The 19,378-nt window shown below is 40.4% G+C and overlaps 1 protein-coding gene across 3 annotated transcripts in view; it reads left to right on the top strand.

Annotated features, from left to right (window-relative positions):
* The window catches only part of LOC137320211 (myelin basic protein-like), a 200,204-nt gene extending 181,178 nt beyond the window's left edge, over positions 1–19,026 (top strand). For all 3 annotated transcript variants that reach the window (XM_067981942.1, XM_067981941.1, XM_067981943.1), the window contains exons 6-8: positions 5,951–5,983; positions 11,178–11,288; positions 17,244–19,026. In XM_067981942.1, coding sequence (XP_067838043.1) covers positions 5,951–5,983; positions 11,178–11,288; positions 17,244–17,279 — 180 coding nt within the window. In that variant the 3' untranslated portion in view covers positions 17,280–19,026. The remainder of the gene's footprint in view (positions 1–5,950; positions 5,984–11,177; positions 11,289–17,243) is intronic.
* Positions 19,027–19,378: the final 352 nt, after the last annotated feature.

Here is a 19,378-nt window from a genome sequence, read left to right as displayed (position 1 = left end):
CTATCAATAACAACAAAAACAACAACTTGCATTTATACAGCGCCTTTAACATAGTAAAATGCCCCAAGGCGCTTCACAGGAGTGATTATCAAACAAAATTTGAAACCAAGCCACATAATTATTTGGATAGGTGACCAAAAACTTGTTCAAAAAGAAATGTTTTAAGGAACGTCTTAAACCTCTCCGCCCCTCTCTCCTCCTTTAAGGAGGGAGTTCCAGAGCTTAGGGCCTAGACAGCTGAAATGTCAGACCTAAAATTACCTTTTACTAGTTTGAACTATGTCTATTGACCTATTCCCATAGTTTAATTTAAAGTAGTATTCCCGATTAACATTTCCATGCCATTTACCTATTCCGTATTGTTTACTATCCATGCACCACTATATAATCACTTCTCAGATGCCTCTTTCTCATGCTGAAAAACCCATGTCTCTCTTGTCTTTCCTCATAACTTGGGCGCATGACACTAAGGGTGAATTTCAAGCAGCCACTCCCCTCCTCGCATGCTGGAAATCGGGTGGGGTGGGCAGTTAAAATGGAGCCGGGGACTTACCCAATGGCTTCTCGCAGGCAGCAAGGACACCCGCCCGAAGCAAGCGGGGTTCTTCTTTAAACATACAAACCCTGGCCCGGGCTTCCCTCTCCCCTTCCCCGACCACGGTCTCTGTAGGACCCCCTTCCTCTTGAAGACTTACCCTTATGTTGGGGACCGTTCCCTCTGGTCTCTGACAGCATGCACCGACTTTCAGCCACGCATCAATCCGGCCTAATGCTTTACCATCATATCCCATGTGCATGCACCTTGTGAATCAGTCTGTTATGTGGGACGGCGTCAAATGCTTTCCATAAGACCTTAAGAGATAGGAGCAGGAGCAGGCCATTCGGCCCCTCGAGCCTACTCCGCCATTTAATGAGATCATGGCTGATCTGATTTTTACCTCAATTCCACTTTCTCGCCTTTTCCCCATATCCTTTGACTCCCTTGCTGATCAAAAATGTGTCTAACTCAGCCTTAAATGTATTCAATGACTCAGCCTCCACAGCTTTTTGGGGTAAACAATTCCAAAGATTCACGACCCTCTGGGAGAAGAAATTCCTCCTCATTTCCGTCTTAACCGGGCGACCCCTTATTCTGAGACTATGCCCCCTAGTTTTAGATTCCCCCATGAGGGGTAACATCCTCTCAGCATCTACCCTATCGAGTCCCCTCAGAATCTTGTATGTTTCAATAAGATCTCCTCTCGTTCTTCTAAACTCCAATGAGTATCGACCCAACCTGTTCAATCTTTCCTCATAAGACAACTCTTCCATACCAAGAATCAACCTAGTGAACCTTCTCTGAACTGCTTCCAATGCAAGTATGTCCTCCCTTAAATAAGGGCACCAGAACTGTACGCAGTACTCCAGGTGTGGTCTCACCAGCACCCTGTACAGTAGTAGCATGAGTTCTCTGCTTTTATACTCCATCCCCCTAGAAATAAAGGCCAATATTCCGTTTGCCTTCTGGATTACCTGTTGCACCTGTATGTTGACTTTGTGTTACATCTACGAGGACACTCAGATCCCTCTGTACCGCAGCATTTTGTACTATTTCTCCATTCAAATAATATTTTGCTTTTTTATTTTTCCTCCCATAGTGGATGACTTCACATTTTCCCACATTACATTCCATCTGCCAAATTTTTGCCCATTCGCTTAACCTGTCAATATCCCTTTGCAGACACATTGTGTCCTCATCGCAACTTGCTTTTCCACCTATCTTTGTATCATCAGCAAATTTGGCCACAAGACACTCTGTTCCTTAATCCAAGTCATTGATATATATTGTAAATAGTTGAGGCTCCAGCACTGATCCCTGCAGCACCCCACTAGTTACAGAGTGCCATTTTGAAAATGACCCTTTTATCCCGACTCTTTGTTTTCTGTTAGTTAGCCAATCCTCTATCCATGCCAGTATATTACCCCAAATAACATGAGCTCTTATCTTGTGCAATAATCTTTTATGTGGCACCTTATTGAATGCCTTTTGGAAATTCAAATATACTGCATTCATTGGTTCCCCTTTATCCACCCTGCCCGTTACTTCCTCAAAGAACTCTAATAAATTTGTCAGACATGATTTCCCCTTCATAAAACTCTCCTTGATTGTATTATGAGTCTCCAAATGTCCTGCTACTACTTCCTTTATAATGGATTCTAGCATTTCCCCAATGACAGATGTTAGGCTAACTGGTCTATAGTTACCTGCTTTCTGTCTCACTCCCTTCTTGAATAGGGGTATGTTACGTTTGCGGTTTTCCAATCCGCTGGGACCTTTCCAGAATCTAGTGAATTCTGGAAGATTACAACCAATGCATCCACTATCTCTGTCGCGACTTCCTTTAAGACCCTCGGATGCAAGCCATCAGGTCCAGGGGACTTGTCAGCTTTTAGACCCATTAGTTTACCTAGTACTTTTTCTCTAGTGATAGTGATTGTTTTTAATTCCTCCCTCCCCTTTGCCCCTTGATTTTCTACTATTATTGGTATATTATTAGTGTCATCTACTGTGAAGACAGGTTAGAATCAGATCAGCCATGATCTTATTAAATGGCGGAGCAGGCTCGAAGGGCCGATTGGCCAACTCCTGCTCCTATTTCTTATGTTCTTATGTTCTTATACAAAATATCTGTTCAATTCCTCTGCCATTTCCTTGTTTTCCATTATTATTTCCCCAATCTCATCCTCTAAGGGACCAATGTTTACTTTAGCTACCCTCTTCCATTTTATATACTTGTAGAAGCTTTCACTGTCAGTTTTTATATTTCTTGCTAGTTTATTCTCATAATTTATTTTCTCCCTCTTTATTATTCTTTTAGTCATCCTTTGCTGGTTTTTAAAGTTTTCCCAATCTTCGTGCTTACCAGTAATCTTTGCCATGTTGTATGCTTTTTCTTTTAACCTGATACCATCCTTTACTTCCTTTGTTCACCATGGTTGGTACACCCTTTTTGTGGAGTCTTTCCTCCTCACAGGGATATACTTTTGTTGCGAGTCATAAAATATCTTTTTAAATGTTTGTCACTGCTTATCCGCCATCATACCATCTAATTTGTTTACCCAGTCCACTTTAGCCAATTTTGCCCTCATTCCTTTATAATTGCCCTTATTTAAATTTAATACAGTTGTTTCAGACCCAAGATCCTCGCTCTCAAACTGGATGTGAAATTCTATCATGTTATGATCACTGCTTCCCAAGGGATCCTTTACTTTGAGATCATTAATTAAGCCTGTTTCGTTACCCATTACCAGATCCAAAATGGCCTGTTTCCTGACGTATTGGTCTGAGAAACAGTCCCTAATACACTCTATGAACTCCTCCTCAGGGTTATTTTTGCCAATTTGATTTGTCCAATCTATGTGAAAGTTAAAATCGCCCATGATTATTGCATTACCTTTTTTACAAGCCCCCCTTATTTCCTGATTAATATTTTGCCCTACAGTGTGGTTACTGTTGAGGGGCCTATATACTACTCCCACCAGTGATTTCTTTCCGTTGCTATTTCTTACCTCCACCCAAATTGATTCTACATCTTGATCTTCTGAGCCAAGATCATTTCTCACTATTATACCAATTTCATCCTTTATTAACAGAGCTACCCCACCACCTTTACCTTTTTTACCTATTCTTCCGGAATGTTGTTTAACCCTGAATATTTAGCTGGCAACCATGGTCACCTTGCAACAGTGTCTCTGTAATGGCCACGAGATCATACCCATTTGTTTCTATTTGTGCCGTCAATTCATCTATCTTATTACGAATGCTTCGTGTGTTCAGATAAAGAACCTTTAATTTTGTCTTTTTACCATTCTTTCCTACCTTGGCCCCATTTGCTAGTGCATTCTTATATTTGTACGCTCTGTCCCTTCCCGACACACTCTGTTTATCATTACCCCCATCACTTTCCTGTACTACTTCCTTGTCTTTTCTCTTTATCAATCTAAACTTCGCCCCACCTGAGCACTCCCCCCCCTCTATTTAGTTTAAAGCCTTCTCTACCGCCCTAGTTATTTGGTTTGCCAGAACTCTGGTCCCAACATGGTTCAGGTGAAGCCTGTCCCAACGGAACAGCTCCCTCTTTCTCCAGTACTGGTACCAGTGCCCCATGAATCGAAACCCACTTGTCCCATACTAATCTCTGAGCCATGCATTCATCTCTCTGATCTGATTTACCCTGTGCCAATTTGCCCGTGGCTCAGGTAATAATCCGGAGATTATCACCTTTGTGGTTCTGCTTTTTAATTTAGTCCCTAGCTGCTCAAACTCCCTCAGCAGAACCTCTTTCTTAGTCCTACCTATTTCCTGAAATCCAGGTTGTTAACATTCACTGCCTCACCCTTATCCACCAGATCTGTAACCTCCTCACAGTAAATTGGTCAAACGTGACCTGGGCCCTTCTGAACCCATGCAGACTCTTGCTAATCAGGCACTGTCCTTCCAAATGATCTCTTCTGCTAACCTCCATCAAAGTTTTGAGCACTTTCTCCACAATCGAGGTAAGGCTCACAGGTCTGAAGATTCATCTCTTTCCCCCCCCCACCCACAATTTTCTTAAAGATGGGGGTCACATTTCCTACATTTAATTCATTGGAACATCACCTGATTCCAAAGATTGTTCAAAGATAAGGGTGAAAGAATCCCCTGAGCCAGCATCTTTAGATGGAAATTGTCAGATCCCAGGGCTTTGTTTACTTTCTAAATCTCTCTACAGTGCCTTTCCTTGTGATGCAAAGGGGACACTGCCACTTCTAAACTGTCCAAAGTCCCTTTGAACCCATCTCTTGTTCCTGATATGCTTAAAGAGCTCTGTGTCATATTTTCTGTTACATTCCTCTCATGTTACCTCAATTTCTTGGCCTTCATTTCACAGTTCTCCCTATTCTCTTCCATCCTTGTTCATTTCAGAATTTATATGCCATTTCTTGACTTGTTTCTGGGATAAACTGCCTCTGCAATGTTAAACAAAAGCTGACATTAAGTGCCCAATCCCCATTCCTGACATCCCTTACCTTGAATACAAAGTTCACAAAAAAAAGGTAACGTAGATATTATCTATTTTTGACAGTTGGGTAGCTTTACTTGGAATTTACAAATCATTGTATTTGTTCTATGCAACTAATCATTGATTTAATGATCACATTATTTTCAATGCTCCAGCATTGGCGGCCGTGCCTTCAGCTTCCTAGGCCCTAACTTCTGGAATTCCCTACGCCTCTCTAACTCTCTCTCCTCCTTTAAGACACTCCTTAAAACTTACCTCTTTGACCAAGCTTTTGGTCACCTGTCCTAATATCTCCTTATGTGGCTCGGTGTCAAATTTTGTCTGATAACACTTCCGTGAAGCGCCTTGGGACAGTTTACTATGTTAAAGGCGCTATATAAATGCAAGTTGTTATTGTTAAACTTTATAAATTTGTCTACTTTACAATGCTTAGTGCGAAGGTATTTCCTTTTGGGCTTAAAAAGTAAATATTGCAACGGAGGTTCCTGGTGTCGAACCTTGTCCCTCAGGAGTGCATATCGGGGGAATCATGGTGAACACGCCCGTTATTCCCTTGCATGCACTCCATCCAAGCAAGGCTCCCTGTTGCAAGCACCCATTCTTAAAATCAGTCGCTATATCTGATCAATGACACTCTTGAAATAGACCTAAGTTACACATCCCTCGTCAGGAAAGCTCTCATTTTTAATCCTTTTTGCTGATTTGTGATAAAGTCTTATTCTTTTCTTTAAACAAACCATTTTTTCGAAACTTGGACATAACGGGGAAAGATTTTCTAGCACGAAATGAAACTTTAAACCCATTCACAATTCGTTGCACATAACACCCAGAGGAGACTTTACCCCTGTGTGGATGTCTCATGCTTATCGATATTCTGAATCCGTTTTTGTTCTATTTCTTCTTTTCAGATGTCACCAAAGAAAGCCCCAGTACAACAGAAGGTAAATGATCTGTTCATTATACTGTGACTAGGAGGTTACGTAGATTGTGACAGTCCACTAAGGGGAAAGATTCATAAGCTTAACAACATCTTTCATTTATAAAAAATGCTAAGTAAAGAAAGAACTTGTGTTTATGTAGCACTTTTCACAACCTAAGATTGTTTTAAAGTATTTTGCAGCCAATAAAATACTTTTTTTGAAGTGTAGGGAAATGCGGCAGCCATTTTACGCACAAACAAGGTCCCACAAATTTTAATCATGTAGGTTGAAGGAAAAATGTTTTCAAGATCACCCCCTTGCTCTTATAGAATGATCCAGCACAGAAGGAGGCAAATAGTGCCATGGGATTTACTTACGTCCACCTGAGGGGGGCAGATAGGGCTTCAGTTTAACATCTCACACGGAAGACAGCACCATCAGCAGTGTGGCACTCCCTCAGTACTGCACTTTAGTGTTAGCCTAGATTATGTGCTCAAGTCTCCGGAGTGAGACTTGAACCCACAACCTTCTGACTTAGAGTCAAGAGTGCTACCAACTGAGCCAAGGCTGACCTCTCAGTAGAGCATAATCTCTTATCCAACTGTATCGCTTCATAAAATGGAACTGCTAATTTTTAAATGAATTTATTTACAAAGAAAAGCAATGGTAGAATTGATATCTGATAAGGCACTCAGCATTAAATGTTAGGATTATCTCATTCAAATATTGAATAGAAATCTTAGGTAACCTTGATTGTATTCTGTACCCTCGTCTTTTTCTGAGCCACATCATGCCTTTTTTCCTCCAATTGTATTTGGTGATTGTCATGGCTCCTTTTCTCATCACTACTACAGGCTAAGTCCGGAGCAAGTAGAGCTATCACTAAATTTATTTGGGTAAGGTGCAAGATCTGTATTTTCTGCCACAACCATTATGGTCACAATGGCTAACAATAAATCATCATCTAAAGTGCACTTGCACCATTACTATTAGATGTTTCAATTCATCTCATCATCCAATGACTCTGATGATGTATCTCATTGTAAACTCCATCCCCATACTTACCTAACTCCATAGACAGGAGCTTGGAGTCATTTGGCCCAGTAGAAAATTAGTTAAGATGCTTGCTTTGTATTACTATGGTCATGAGCTCAAGTCCTAAAAAGCCAACTGACATTGAAATCCAACATCAGATTTGTAATGGATAACTGTTTGGATATCTGATGGGGGAAGCCCAGGTTAGAGAAAAAAAACCTGACAACCTCTATGTGGTAAGTGCATGTAGTGGCTATTATGTGATAGGATAATATTATCCCCGGAGGAGCCTAGTTTATTTGCCTATAATCCCAGCTGATTGAATTCTGCATGGAGGTGAGCAGCTTTGATGGTTGGAAGGATCAAACAGAGCAATTCGAGGACAGCGGGTAAATACTATGCTGGTTCAGTGCCATTTCGCAAGGCAGGCCTGGTGCAAAACTGCTGTTGTCCTAACAGGGTCCTCATTATTGCTAAGTAAATCACATCATCAAGGTTCCGTTAACTGCCTCAGATTTTTACTTGTGTTTCCACCAGATTTAAATCATGGAGGTAAGCTGTCAGCCTCAATAAAACACACAAGAAGACATGAAGTCACAAACAAGCAAGGGTTATTCTAGTACTGAGTGGTCTCAGTCTCTAACAAGGAACACCTGCCATTGTCCCTCAATTTTACTGATGATGATAAAAGTCTAAGGGGTCTATTTTGACCTTTGGGCAACCGATCGGGGGAGCGTGCTGGTCGGCCACCCATTCCGGCAGTGAAGAGGCCCTCGCGTGATTTTGAGGCCCCTGCCTCTGGCACCAAATGAGCTCTGGGGCACCAAACAACAGGTTCTCAGTGTGGAGCCACACTCAAAGGGAATACAGTCAATATCTTGAGTACAGCCCAGTTTATAATCTGCAAGGGAGTGAGATCAATGCACCATTCACAGCAATAGGGGTGTCCAATAGCAGTTCTAATTTGTATCAACTCTATTTTATTTCCAGAGACATTGAATTTTACTACATTGACTGAATTTTCTTCCTTCTTCATGTACCACCTATTTTTTAAAGATTAGTTTCCTCATCGCTACAGGACATTCCCCGTACAATAAACCACTCACTGACCAAATGAGTAAGCTCTCACCCTTTCCCTTTGCTTACGATAATCTTGGATTTACCATAGGGATATGGTGATATTGGCAATGCTTCCTTTATTGCCCATCCCTAGTTTCCCTGAAAAGATAGTGGTGGGCCTTCTCTTTGAACCGTTACAGTCCTTGTGGTGGTGATACTCCCCCAGTGGTGTTAGAGAATTCCAAGAAACTGACCCAGCGAAGTTCAAGGAACAGTGAAATGTGTTCAAGTCAGGATGGTGTGTGACTTGGAGAACGCATTACCCACCGCTCTTATTTTTTCTCCCACTCTGAGGGCAATTGGCCAAGTTCTGCTCAGCACCTCTCTGAGATGCCACTTTTGAGATTGGCATATAATAGTTAAGATTGGACACAAATCAGTGTGCTGCCAATCAAGTGCGCTGCATTATCATGTTTCCTCCTTTTTCTTTTTCCTTTTAAATATTTGCTTAAAATACCAATTCACTGAAATGAACAACAAACACTGATCAGTCAAAAGGAAATAATACATTCATGAATGAATCCTATATCTGCCTTTGGTCTGGTGAGACCCACTGTAACTCCACTTGTCCATAAATACTTAGCAAGAAATAATCCCAAATCATTTCCCTATTCCATTCATTGGGTTCAGCTCTATTTTGATCATCTGCTGTATCAAGTAAAGTCCAACCTGACACAGCTTTCCTCTTGAGTATCATTACTGGAGCAGACTATAGAGATAACAAGGGTCACTAAAATACAACATAAAACATGCAAGGGTATTGAGGGTTACAGAACCAAGGCGGCAAGATGGAGTTAAGATATAGATCAGCCATGATCTAATTGAATGGCCGAACAGGCTCGAGGGGCTGAATGGCCTATTCATCTTCCTATGTTCCTTTGTTCCTATGTTCCTACATCATCTCTTTAATACGGCTTAGCTTATGTATTCCTCATAACTGCTCCAAAAAAAGGAAAGCTATTTGGATTATGTTACTGATGAGGGGGGCGGGGGACGAGGTGTGGAGGGAGTGAGGAGGACACAGCTGCTAGAATCTGTCTTTAAATTCCTTCTTCTGTTTAGTTATCCATTTGCCCATGGCACGATGTGCGTTCTATGAGAATGGGTTATAACCAATTTCTTTTCTGCCGTCATTCAGTTGCACATTTCAGTGCATCTCACAGCTCCCTGAAGAACTCAACAATTCAGTTAATTGCTTTTTTGCCATTTGCTGATTCATGAGTGTGTAAGATGTTCCAAATATAATACTGTCAGTACAGCTTATAGCACGGCAATTAACTGCAACTCAAGTTAGAACTAAGATGCAAGGAAAACAGTGCCATCAACCTGCACACTGCTGCCTTAGCTTTGGCTGTACCTGTGACCAGGGATAAGGAACCATAACCCTGCAGTATTCTCAGTTGTTACCTTGGCCAATGTCAGTGTTAGTTGCCAACAAGGTGAGGTCAACAATGTTCTCCACTTCTTTGCTGGTAAGAGTTTCATTTATAGTCATTCAGCAGTTCATACTCACAATGAATTCTATAGCAGGGTTTATGGAGGCTAATCAGTTAACCTCATCATCACAGAGTCCAACTAATTGTACTTCAAAAGAAAATTTTATATAATCAATACCCACATATCACGGTGCATGAATAATGTATGATACTGTTGCTAATTTTTTATGTGATTGTACTTTCCGATGTTACATGAGATAACATGTTTTTTTACTTTAGTTCTAAATGTTTCAGTGCCTCTGAAAATTCAAAGTGTACTTCAGATACTCCTTTAAATATTTGCCTTATTGCCTCTTGATCTGCTTATAATGCTACCAGTCATCAGCACTCCAGATATCAGCATGTTCCTTGAAGTACAATGGAGGTCATTTAAGTCTTAGGCAGTTCTGTCAGTTACAAGAGTGACTTTCAGCTGTCTGTACAAATATTTTATCAGTTTTTTAATAAAAGGGGGAATTTTTGGTTGTCAAGCCTGAGTCACCTAAAGCAAACAGTATGCAACATGAGGAAGGGTAAGTCTGCGGAGCTGTTTATAGTGATACTGTGTAAATGTCACACTCTTCCAGGCCTTTCAAAATAGCAATACTGAAAAGATCACAATTCATTTCCATATCAGAGGCTGCTGCCACTGCTAATAATAGCTCATATTCTTCCATTATTAATGTTATACTTGCTAACCTCTCCATCCATCCAAAGCACGACAGTGACGTTCCTTTCTCCTATTTTCTCCTCTCACTTAGTCTTTCAGCATCCCCAGCTGAGAGGGCAAGATGGAGACCTACTCCTAAGCCTCTGCTATTTCTCTACCTGGTTGCCAGGATATGCCTGAGAATGGACCAATGTGATTGGCATTCCCATTTTTCCTCACTCCCTGTGAAAAGAAGTTTGGCCTTGCTCAGAGCCTCCCATGGCAGTATGTTAACTCACTATTGGACGATTGTGTGTGTCAGGCTCTCGTCCAACCACACTGTGGCACAACACATTGGCAAACCAATATGGTGCCCCACTGTGTCAACCCCTTCCATTGATTTATGACACAGTATACTTTTCGAACACACGTATCCATGCTTCTATAATGGGCTTTGTCTTTAAGGACTGGAAATGGTGGGTTACTAAAGGTATAACGCACAGCAGTCTTTCTAAAAGTCAGTTATCTATCATCCAAAGGCTTACAACTCAACGCTTTCAAAACTAGCTTCTAGATAAAGGACTAAGATTATAAGAAACTACTTTGAAGAGTTTTAATTTTTAATTAAAAATGTGTAGCAACTTACACACTGGCAGCAAGTTTTACCCTCTGAAATTATTACAGGTATTTATATGGAAAACAATAACTTACTCTATAATAACCAAATGAGCTAAACCTCATAATAACTAGCATCCGATGTAAACATTGCCATAGTCTGCATATGCAGAGTGCTTGCAAAGTAAGTGTGGCTAGCTCAAAGAAAAAACATTAATAATTTTAACCTTTGTCTGCCAATAATATCTTAAAGCAGCCAATATCTGAATAAATTAAATATTTCATATTTCCATGTTTAATATATTTTTTGGTTTGTTTAAAGGGTACTGATGGACAAAGACCACCTTATGGGGCAGCTGGCTCTTCTAAGTCAAAGGAAGGTTTTAGAGGACGAAAAGATGGATCAGGCACCCTCTCATCTTTTTTCAAAATGGTAATGAATTAAAACAAAATCTTTTCACGAGATGCCACAACAACAGCAACTTGCATTTATATAGCACCTTTAACATAGTAAAATGTCCCAAGGCGCTTCACAGGAGTGTAATCAAACAAAATTTGACACCGAGCCACATAAGGAGATATTAGGACAGGTGACTTAAAGCTTGGTCAAAGAGGTAGGTTTTAAGGAGCGTCTTAAAGGAAGAGAAAGAGGTAGAGAGGTTTAGGGAGGAAATTCCAGAGCTAGAGCCTAGGCAGCTGAAGGCACGGCTGCCAATGGCCTACAACAACCTGCATTTATATAGCGCCTTTAATGTAGTAAAACGTCCCAGGAGTGTTATCAGACCAAATTTGACACCGAGACACATAAGGAGCTACTAGGACAGGTGACCGAAAGCTTGGTCGAAGAGGGAGAAAAATGATGAGAGTTGCTTTTAAGAGATCAGGCCTTGGTTGGTCTGCTGGTGTCATGTCATCCAGAATAGGCATTTAGTGCTACAAGAAACTGTGGATACTTTTCATTCCTTTAAGTATTTAAACAATAATAGACTTAAAACAATAGTTGATCTCTGTGCAGTTAGGATCATTTAGATGCCTTCGTGTCAGGGCATCTCCAGGTTATTTAAAAACTTTTCCTTCAATAAAATGGCTTAGTGTAACATCAGTCAATTTCTGCCCATGGTTTTCCATAGACTGAGTTCTGGAACTCAGCTGGGTCATGTGGGAGATATCAGCTAGAGGCTAGGAATTTCCCAACGAAAGGGTGGGAAAATTGGTAGGAAGTCACTAGGGCACACTCTGATACACTTCCTTCCAACTGGTTACCAAGCAGAATTGGTAAAGGTTTAGTTATAAAAAAGCAATTTGTTTCACCACCGTTCTCCATTGTGGGCTGTCGTACCGTGTGTGGGGGGCATAACTAAAGAATGGAAGAAAATCATTTTAAAGAACAAATAGGGGACAAGAGAATTGAGATTTCAAACATTAATACTGCAGACTGCTTTTTCAACCTTTCCATAGGTCTGGTCCTTTTCTTTTTGAGTGTCAGTAACTGGACTGACCATTGCCATAACTGAACAAAGCTAAGGTATAAAATAAGCAGTGACATTTCACCTGGAAATGTATTAAGACTCCAGCAAATTTTTTTTTTGAGTTTTATTTTCGATTCTGATGAAGCCTATGATACGAACATACAAAGTGACGGGCAGGAAAAGACCTGCTAGCCCATCAAGCCTGCCCCACACCATGATGATCGGTCCATCATGGCTAAACACTTATTCCATTCCCCCCAAACCCCACCACCTCCTGGAAGAGGTAAAAGAATCTGAGAGAAAACCCAGGGCCAATAAGGGAAAAAAAAATACTCTGGAAAATTCCTCTCCGACCCCCTCAGGCAATTGAAACCAGTCCAGGAGATCACATGGACCAAGTGTTATCTATAAAGACACTTATCTTCTATATGATGTGATCTCTGCTCCAGCTCCCTCTTGAAGGTGTACAGAGAGTCAGCACCCACCACACCAGCCGGTAATGTATTCCAGAGGTTCACTATTCTCTGGGAAAAGAACCGCCCAATATCCAGTCTATTCCTACTCCTCCATTGTTTAAACGCATGTCCCCTGGTCCTCCCCAATCTGTTAAACTGGAATAATCTATCAATAGGGACACTATCCAGCCCTCTCATTATTTTATAGACCTCTATCAGGTCACCTCTCTACGCTGCTCTAAAGTAAATAGACCAAGGTCCTTGAGCCTATCTGAGTAGCTGAGTTCTCTAAGTTAGAAATCATTCTTGTAGCTCTCCTCTGGACTTTTTCCAAGGCCACTATATCACCCTCCATGTGGGGGGACCAAAACTGGGCACAGTGCTCTAGATGCAGTCTGACCAGTGAAGTATTACTAATATTTGCCTCTTTGACAGCTGCCTCCCCTCCCTCAACTGACCACCTTCAGAAAATTGAAAACAATGTAAATGTAAAGTTAACCATGTGTTTTTTTTCTCTTGTCATTGAACAAGCATGACTCATTTATCATATTGCTTTATAGATGCTCTGCATAATGAGACAGTTCCATTCCCCTTTGTTTTGTTTGCAAACATAGTACATAAGTAGCCAGCTTTATGGAAATCCTAAATTAAGTGTGTATTCGAATGATTAAACGGAAGGATTCTGAGTGGCATGACCATAGAGTGGGTTGAGAAGTGGTTTTGGTGACGGCAGTGGCTGATGTTCAAATGTAGCGATCAGTATAACTAAATTAGTTTTATTTGTTCTCAGCCAGTCAGTAAGTACACTCCCTCCCATTCTCCCTGGAAAACTCACATTTTACCTGGTTCCATCTGTGCTGAATGTGTGCTTTCCTTTGGCTGAGAAAGACAGTACCAATATTGGAGGCTGTAGAGGGATCTGCAATGCACTGATCTCAGCTGGTCACTGGAGGACACGCAAGGCCAAGTAGTTAAGAGAACAGGACGAGAGTTAGGGGGAGTGGAAGGAGGGGGGAGTGAGAATAAACGACAAAATACATTTAATTTTGAGGATATTCTGGTCTGGCTGAGTTAGATGAGGCAACAGTCTGGTGCCATTATTGCTCTCAGTGCCTCACTGAGGAAAAACAGTCAAGCTTCCTACTCCCGATCACTACCAAAGATCCCCATTGGAAGTGCGTGCGTGCGGAATCAGGTAGAACGGAATAGCATGGTGGCAATGGTTGAAAAAGAACCTGTTTAAGTTCACACATGAAGAACGAGGTGAGGTATAGGAAAGCTACTGACATATAGGGATCTGAACTCCAGCAAGGGTTAGCATTATCAAGAAAGGAGAGGAATAAAAAGACAAAAACAGGTTTAAAAAAAAGACAAAAGAAAATCCTTAGAAAAATGCAGTAACTTACAGCAAAGAAGGTTATGGGGAGATTTAATAGAGTTGTTCAAAATTATGAGTGGTTTTGATAGAGTAGATAGGGAGAAATTGTTTCCACTGGTGAGAGGGTCAGTAACCAGAGGACACAGATTTAAGATAATTGGCAAAAGAACCAGAGGGGAGATGAGGAGAAATGTTTTTACTCAGTGAGTTGAGGTGATCTAGAATGCACTGCCTGAAAGGGTGGTGGAAGCAGATTCAATAGTAACTTTGAAAAGGGAATTGGATATATAATTAAAAAGAAATATTTGCAGGGCTATGGGGCAAGAGCAGGGGGGAGGGACTAATTGGATAACTCTTTGAAAGAGCCGGCACAGGCACGATGGGCCAAATGGCCTCCTTCCGTGCTGTATGATTCTATGATTCTATGAACTCAGGAATAAGTTCAGTAGTGAATTCACACTAGAACTATGACTTGAATTGGACCTTTCTTCATCTGATGCAGGCATCAACTTCAGTTCAACCAAGCACTGCAGTGGACAGCTCTTCCCAAAAGGGAACTGACGCTGAGGCCTCTGGGCAGTCAGCTGGTCAGCAAGCTCCATCCCAGGGTAAATCAGTTGTGAAACATTGGCCGCTTCAGAGAAAAATGAAGCTGGCAAAATTGGCAAGTGACAGGAAGCAGCTGGTCAGCGTCAGTCTCAGCTTGAATGATCTTGATGATCAAATGATGCCACAGGAACCAGCCAGCCCTGTGGTGAAGGGACCGCAGAGAATAATGAAACCTGAAGAGAAACAGGATGAGGTGCTGGGGAGGGGAAGTTTGTTTGCAGAATTCTTTAAAAGGCTGATGCGTTGATTTCTTTATCTGATGTAAGGAATCTTACAACACCAGGTTATAGTCCAACAAATTTATTTTAAAATCACAAGCTTTCGGAGATTATCCCCTTCGTCAGGTGACCTGACGAAGGGGATAATCTCCGAAAGCTTGTGATTTTAAAATAAATTTGTTGGACTATAACCTGGTGTTGTAAGATTCCTTACATTTGTCCACCCCAGTCCATCACCGGCATCTCCACATCCATCACTTCTTTATCTGAAGCAAAGTGTTAGCTTTGTTAGTTTGGGGAAACCTGTTGGTAGATGATTTGGTCAGGCAATGCATTAGTGAATCATATCACAGCCTGGGCGAGTCTTGGGGTTGAAACCCCATCTCAGCTGTTATTTCACAGTCACACCTCTTGTAAATGGTCTCAGCTGGGTTGTCTGACAAACAAATGCGGAATGAATGTTCACACCCCAACTCTGCTAAATATTTAGTCTAAAGTGTACAGCACAGAGGGATGCTAGGCACCTTCCTGCAAGATTACAAACGTTGAAGGAATACTTTTAATAGATAAATATATATATATATACCCCTTTTTGTTTCAACAGTAAGGCCATTTACTCACCCCTGTTACTTCCAGTGAAGATACATTCCTATGTTGAGCTCCTAAAAAGTTTTTTTTTTAGAAACATTTGATTCTATTTATCTTGACTTTGAGCCAAATATTTTCAACTCCTAGCAATCTAAATGCTAATTTTCACATTTAAAATACTTTATTTAAATGCAAATAGAAAGTTTTCAAAGTAAATGTGTAGTCTTATGTTTGTTCATCTTTACCTTTATCAAGTGATAAGTGAGCTGTTTTATGTTTCACTTCTATTACAAGCAATTGGCTTCAGGGTAAAAGAAGCCTGAAGGTCACAGATGATTTCAATGTCAATGGTTTTATGCAATGCTGTGAAATGGACACTGAGAGAGGAAAGTTGTTTTATGGAGTGTTCAGTCTAAAATGCAGTGGTTGTCAATAATTTAAGTAAATAGTTTAAGATACAGGCAACAGAGAAAGGCATTTGAGAGCCAAGGGAGGTAATTTTGACTTTGTGCGATAATGTAAAATAGATGATAGCAAATTGGAGGCCCGTTTTACATCTCTCCCGATTTTTATTTCCATTGAAGTCATCGGAAGTGTTCTAAAAGGGGCCGCCAATTTGCTTTCACACTATCGCACAAAGTCAAAATTACCCCCAAGATTTCCTTTCACTAACAGGTAGTAGGATGTGTTGTGTTCTATCTAACACAGTGGTATGAATTCCTCCTGGTAGCTATATATATTGACCTTGTAAATGTTCAGTATTCCAAGCAAAATAATTAACATTTTTTTCAAATGTGTTTGCCATTTTACTAGAACAAAGGAATCTTCATAAATCCATTTACAATAGGCTCCAGAGGAATTCTTATCCCATACTCTTTTACAAGGATTTACTATTAATGACAGCCCAAACAATTATGAACATAGCACAACAGGCTAAAGAGTGGGATAACAAAGATTTACATTAATACAGTAACCAACATTACTTCTTGACCTAAATAATTGCTAATTAAGTGAAATGTTCAACACTTTGAGTTGAGTACAATTACTGTTAATTCAGATCAATACTATGATTGTACTGTGCAATATGATTGAAGAATGCGCTAAGGTATTTGTATGAAATTCTTTTTTTCTGCTATTTTAACAAAGACATTTAAACAGGTTAACACCCTCCTTACGATAACACATTAGCTTGTTTAATAGTAATATCAGAGAGTAGTTTCCAAGACTTGTAATGGCAACGAGGACTTTGTTACTGACAAAAGGTTAACAAAAAAACTGCAGTTGCTGGAAATCTGACACAAAGAGAAAATGCTGGAATGTCAGTCAGCATCCATGGAGAGAACAGATGAGTTAATGGGGTCTAAATTTAACATCGCTGAGCTCATTTTATGGGCCTAAAACGGGTGTAACGATAACCAATTTAGCAGGACTGAGCCCCGTGCGGGATCTGCATGGGCATTCAGGCCACTGCTATTTTAGGCGGCGGTGGCAGATTTTGTTGGGTCCTCAGGCCTCTCTGCTCAGGTGTAAACCCTTGTTCAGAACTGCCGATTGACCTGCTGAGTGTTTCCAGCATTTTCTGTTTTGGTTCTATGTTACTGACAGTCTGCTGCTTATTAATTGAGCGTATACTTCCACTAGAATATTCTGTCTTTTTTTTGTTCCGAACAGGGGAAAAAGGGTGAAGGTTCACCTGCCAGACGTTAAATCCACATCAACAAGTGCAGCAGAAAGGAATGCTTCAAAAATGAAAATAAATCCTTGCCTGGTGTCGTATATTAACAGTCTTACCACTTCAAGTATTAACTAGCATTTACTCCGCCCCTCTCAAAAAATGACTGGCATACAAATATGATCCATTACTGATCGGGCTTATAGCCTGCTCTTCTTAATGCAAAGTTGCTTAATTCAAATTGTCTGTTAACTTGATTTTTTTTTAGCAAAAAACACTCCTGTGCTGTTTTATTTAAATTTCTTAATTTGAACCACTGGATATATGAGCAAAAAGTGATTTTGAATTAATAGGAGTAGACTATGAGTTGTATGTTAAATGGAATGTTTTCTTACTTACACTTGCCCCATAATTAAGTTATTACAATGGCCTTAAACACTTGTTTGTGAAGGTGCCAATGTTCTTAAAACTTTCTTTTCAAAGGCCTAATGTTTTACAATGAAGTTTATTGCGTCTTAACACAGACATGGTTATTTTCCACTACATCTATTAGCAGAGATTATTGTGAAACAATATTAAGACAATTGCTAATGTTTTACTAAACTTTCACACTGTGAAAAAAGAAAATGAAAAGTTGTCTGGCTGTTGCTAAGCAGATCAATAAATTCCATTTTGAACACAAATGCCATTGGTTGCTTGCACCCAAAGAAACTGTTCAATAGCACTGTGTGTATTAAAGCTGCAGAAACATTCTCCACATACCATGTGGTGTAATGAAGGTAGGCAGCATTACGTGTTGTAAAGCTGTGAATGCCAAGGGTATTATACTAACCTGAATTTCATGAAAAGGTTACTAGTAAAAGCTATAACCTGAAACTAATGCTAACTCTCAGCACTGAGAACGATTATTTGATGAACTAAATTCCATAGATATGGGCTTAGACCATTCCTATGTGAGTGCTCTTTGGAATTGCACTGTTCTTATAACTGAAATAATATTTTATTACCTTTATACTTACACATTTGTATCCCATATCGTTTTCTTTGTCCTCTCAAAAGTAATGGTGGCTACTAGTACATAAAATGGCAACTTTACACTCACTAGAACCTCGAGGGGACAGCAGCCCACTTTCTCATCCCTTGCATGCGATAACTGACATTCACATCCCCAAACATCTGTCACAAGGGTAAATGCCTCTGCATTTGTAGACAATGCTAATGCGCAATGTACATGTGCCAAGAATACAACACAAAAAAAATCCCAAATATTTTAGTAAGAGTGTGGTACGCACACTCCCAGACCCCGATAGAATAATGTTTGTATTCTTTTCGTGATGCCAGACATTTTCTACTGGAGATGCAGAACAAATGCAAACCCCCACCCCACCCCCCCCCCCCCTCCCAACCTCCTCCTCCTCAATACCGAATCCTGCTGCTACTGCTGCTCTTCCATTAGAAATGTTTCTTCTGTCATTTGTGATTTCGTGTCTAGTGGATGACGTGAAACGCACTCCAGCCACCATCTGCTCTTTCCATATTCTCTAATTGGTTATGCCCAAAGTGCACGGGCAGGTGGATGTGGAGAGATATTAACGTTCGTTTTCCAATATATTGCCAGTTTATGTATGGTAACATGCTTATAGAGAATACATGCTAGGAAAAGCTGAATGAACATGTGTGACCAAGTGTTGTTTCTGAATGTATATGTAAAAAAATAATGCACCTAAACACTCTGTGTTTGTCAATGTTAAAATAAAGTTACAATTATAATTCAATTTCAAAGATCGTTAATATCAATTATTTTCTATGTTTGATGTTTGTTGCAAACACTCACACAATCAGTGAATTAGACTTATAATGGGATTTTCACAAAGCAAAAGTTCCACATCTGACACTTAAATAAGGCTAAGTCTATGGAATTGATGCCAGCTACTACTAGCTAGAGGGAAATCTAGGTAGCCTTGGCTATAGAGGAAGGCAAACTGAATGAGGCTGATGCACAGCCAGACTGGTGTGCTAAGGAGTGATTGATAGGATATTGGCACTTAAAAGCAGCCCTTGAGCTCTGAAGCTTCTCAAAAGACTGTGGCTACTCATTAATCACTGCAGAAGAATAGGCCATCACTGCAGGACA

The sequence above is a fragment of the Heptranchias perlo genome, chromosome 3 (genome assembly GCF_035084215.1).
Source record: "Heptranchias perlo isolate sHepPer1 chromosome 3, sHepPer1.hap1, whole genome shotgun sequence".
Classification (NCBI taxonomy): Eukaryota; Metazoa; Chordata; class Chondrichthyes; order Hexanchiformes; family Hexanchidae; genus Heptranchias; species Heptranchias perlo.
The sequence above is the reverse complement of the archived record's forward strand: the minus strand, read 5'-3'. Positions and strand labels throughout refer to the sequence as shown.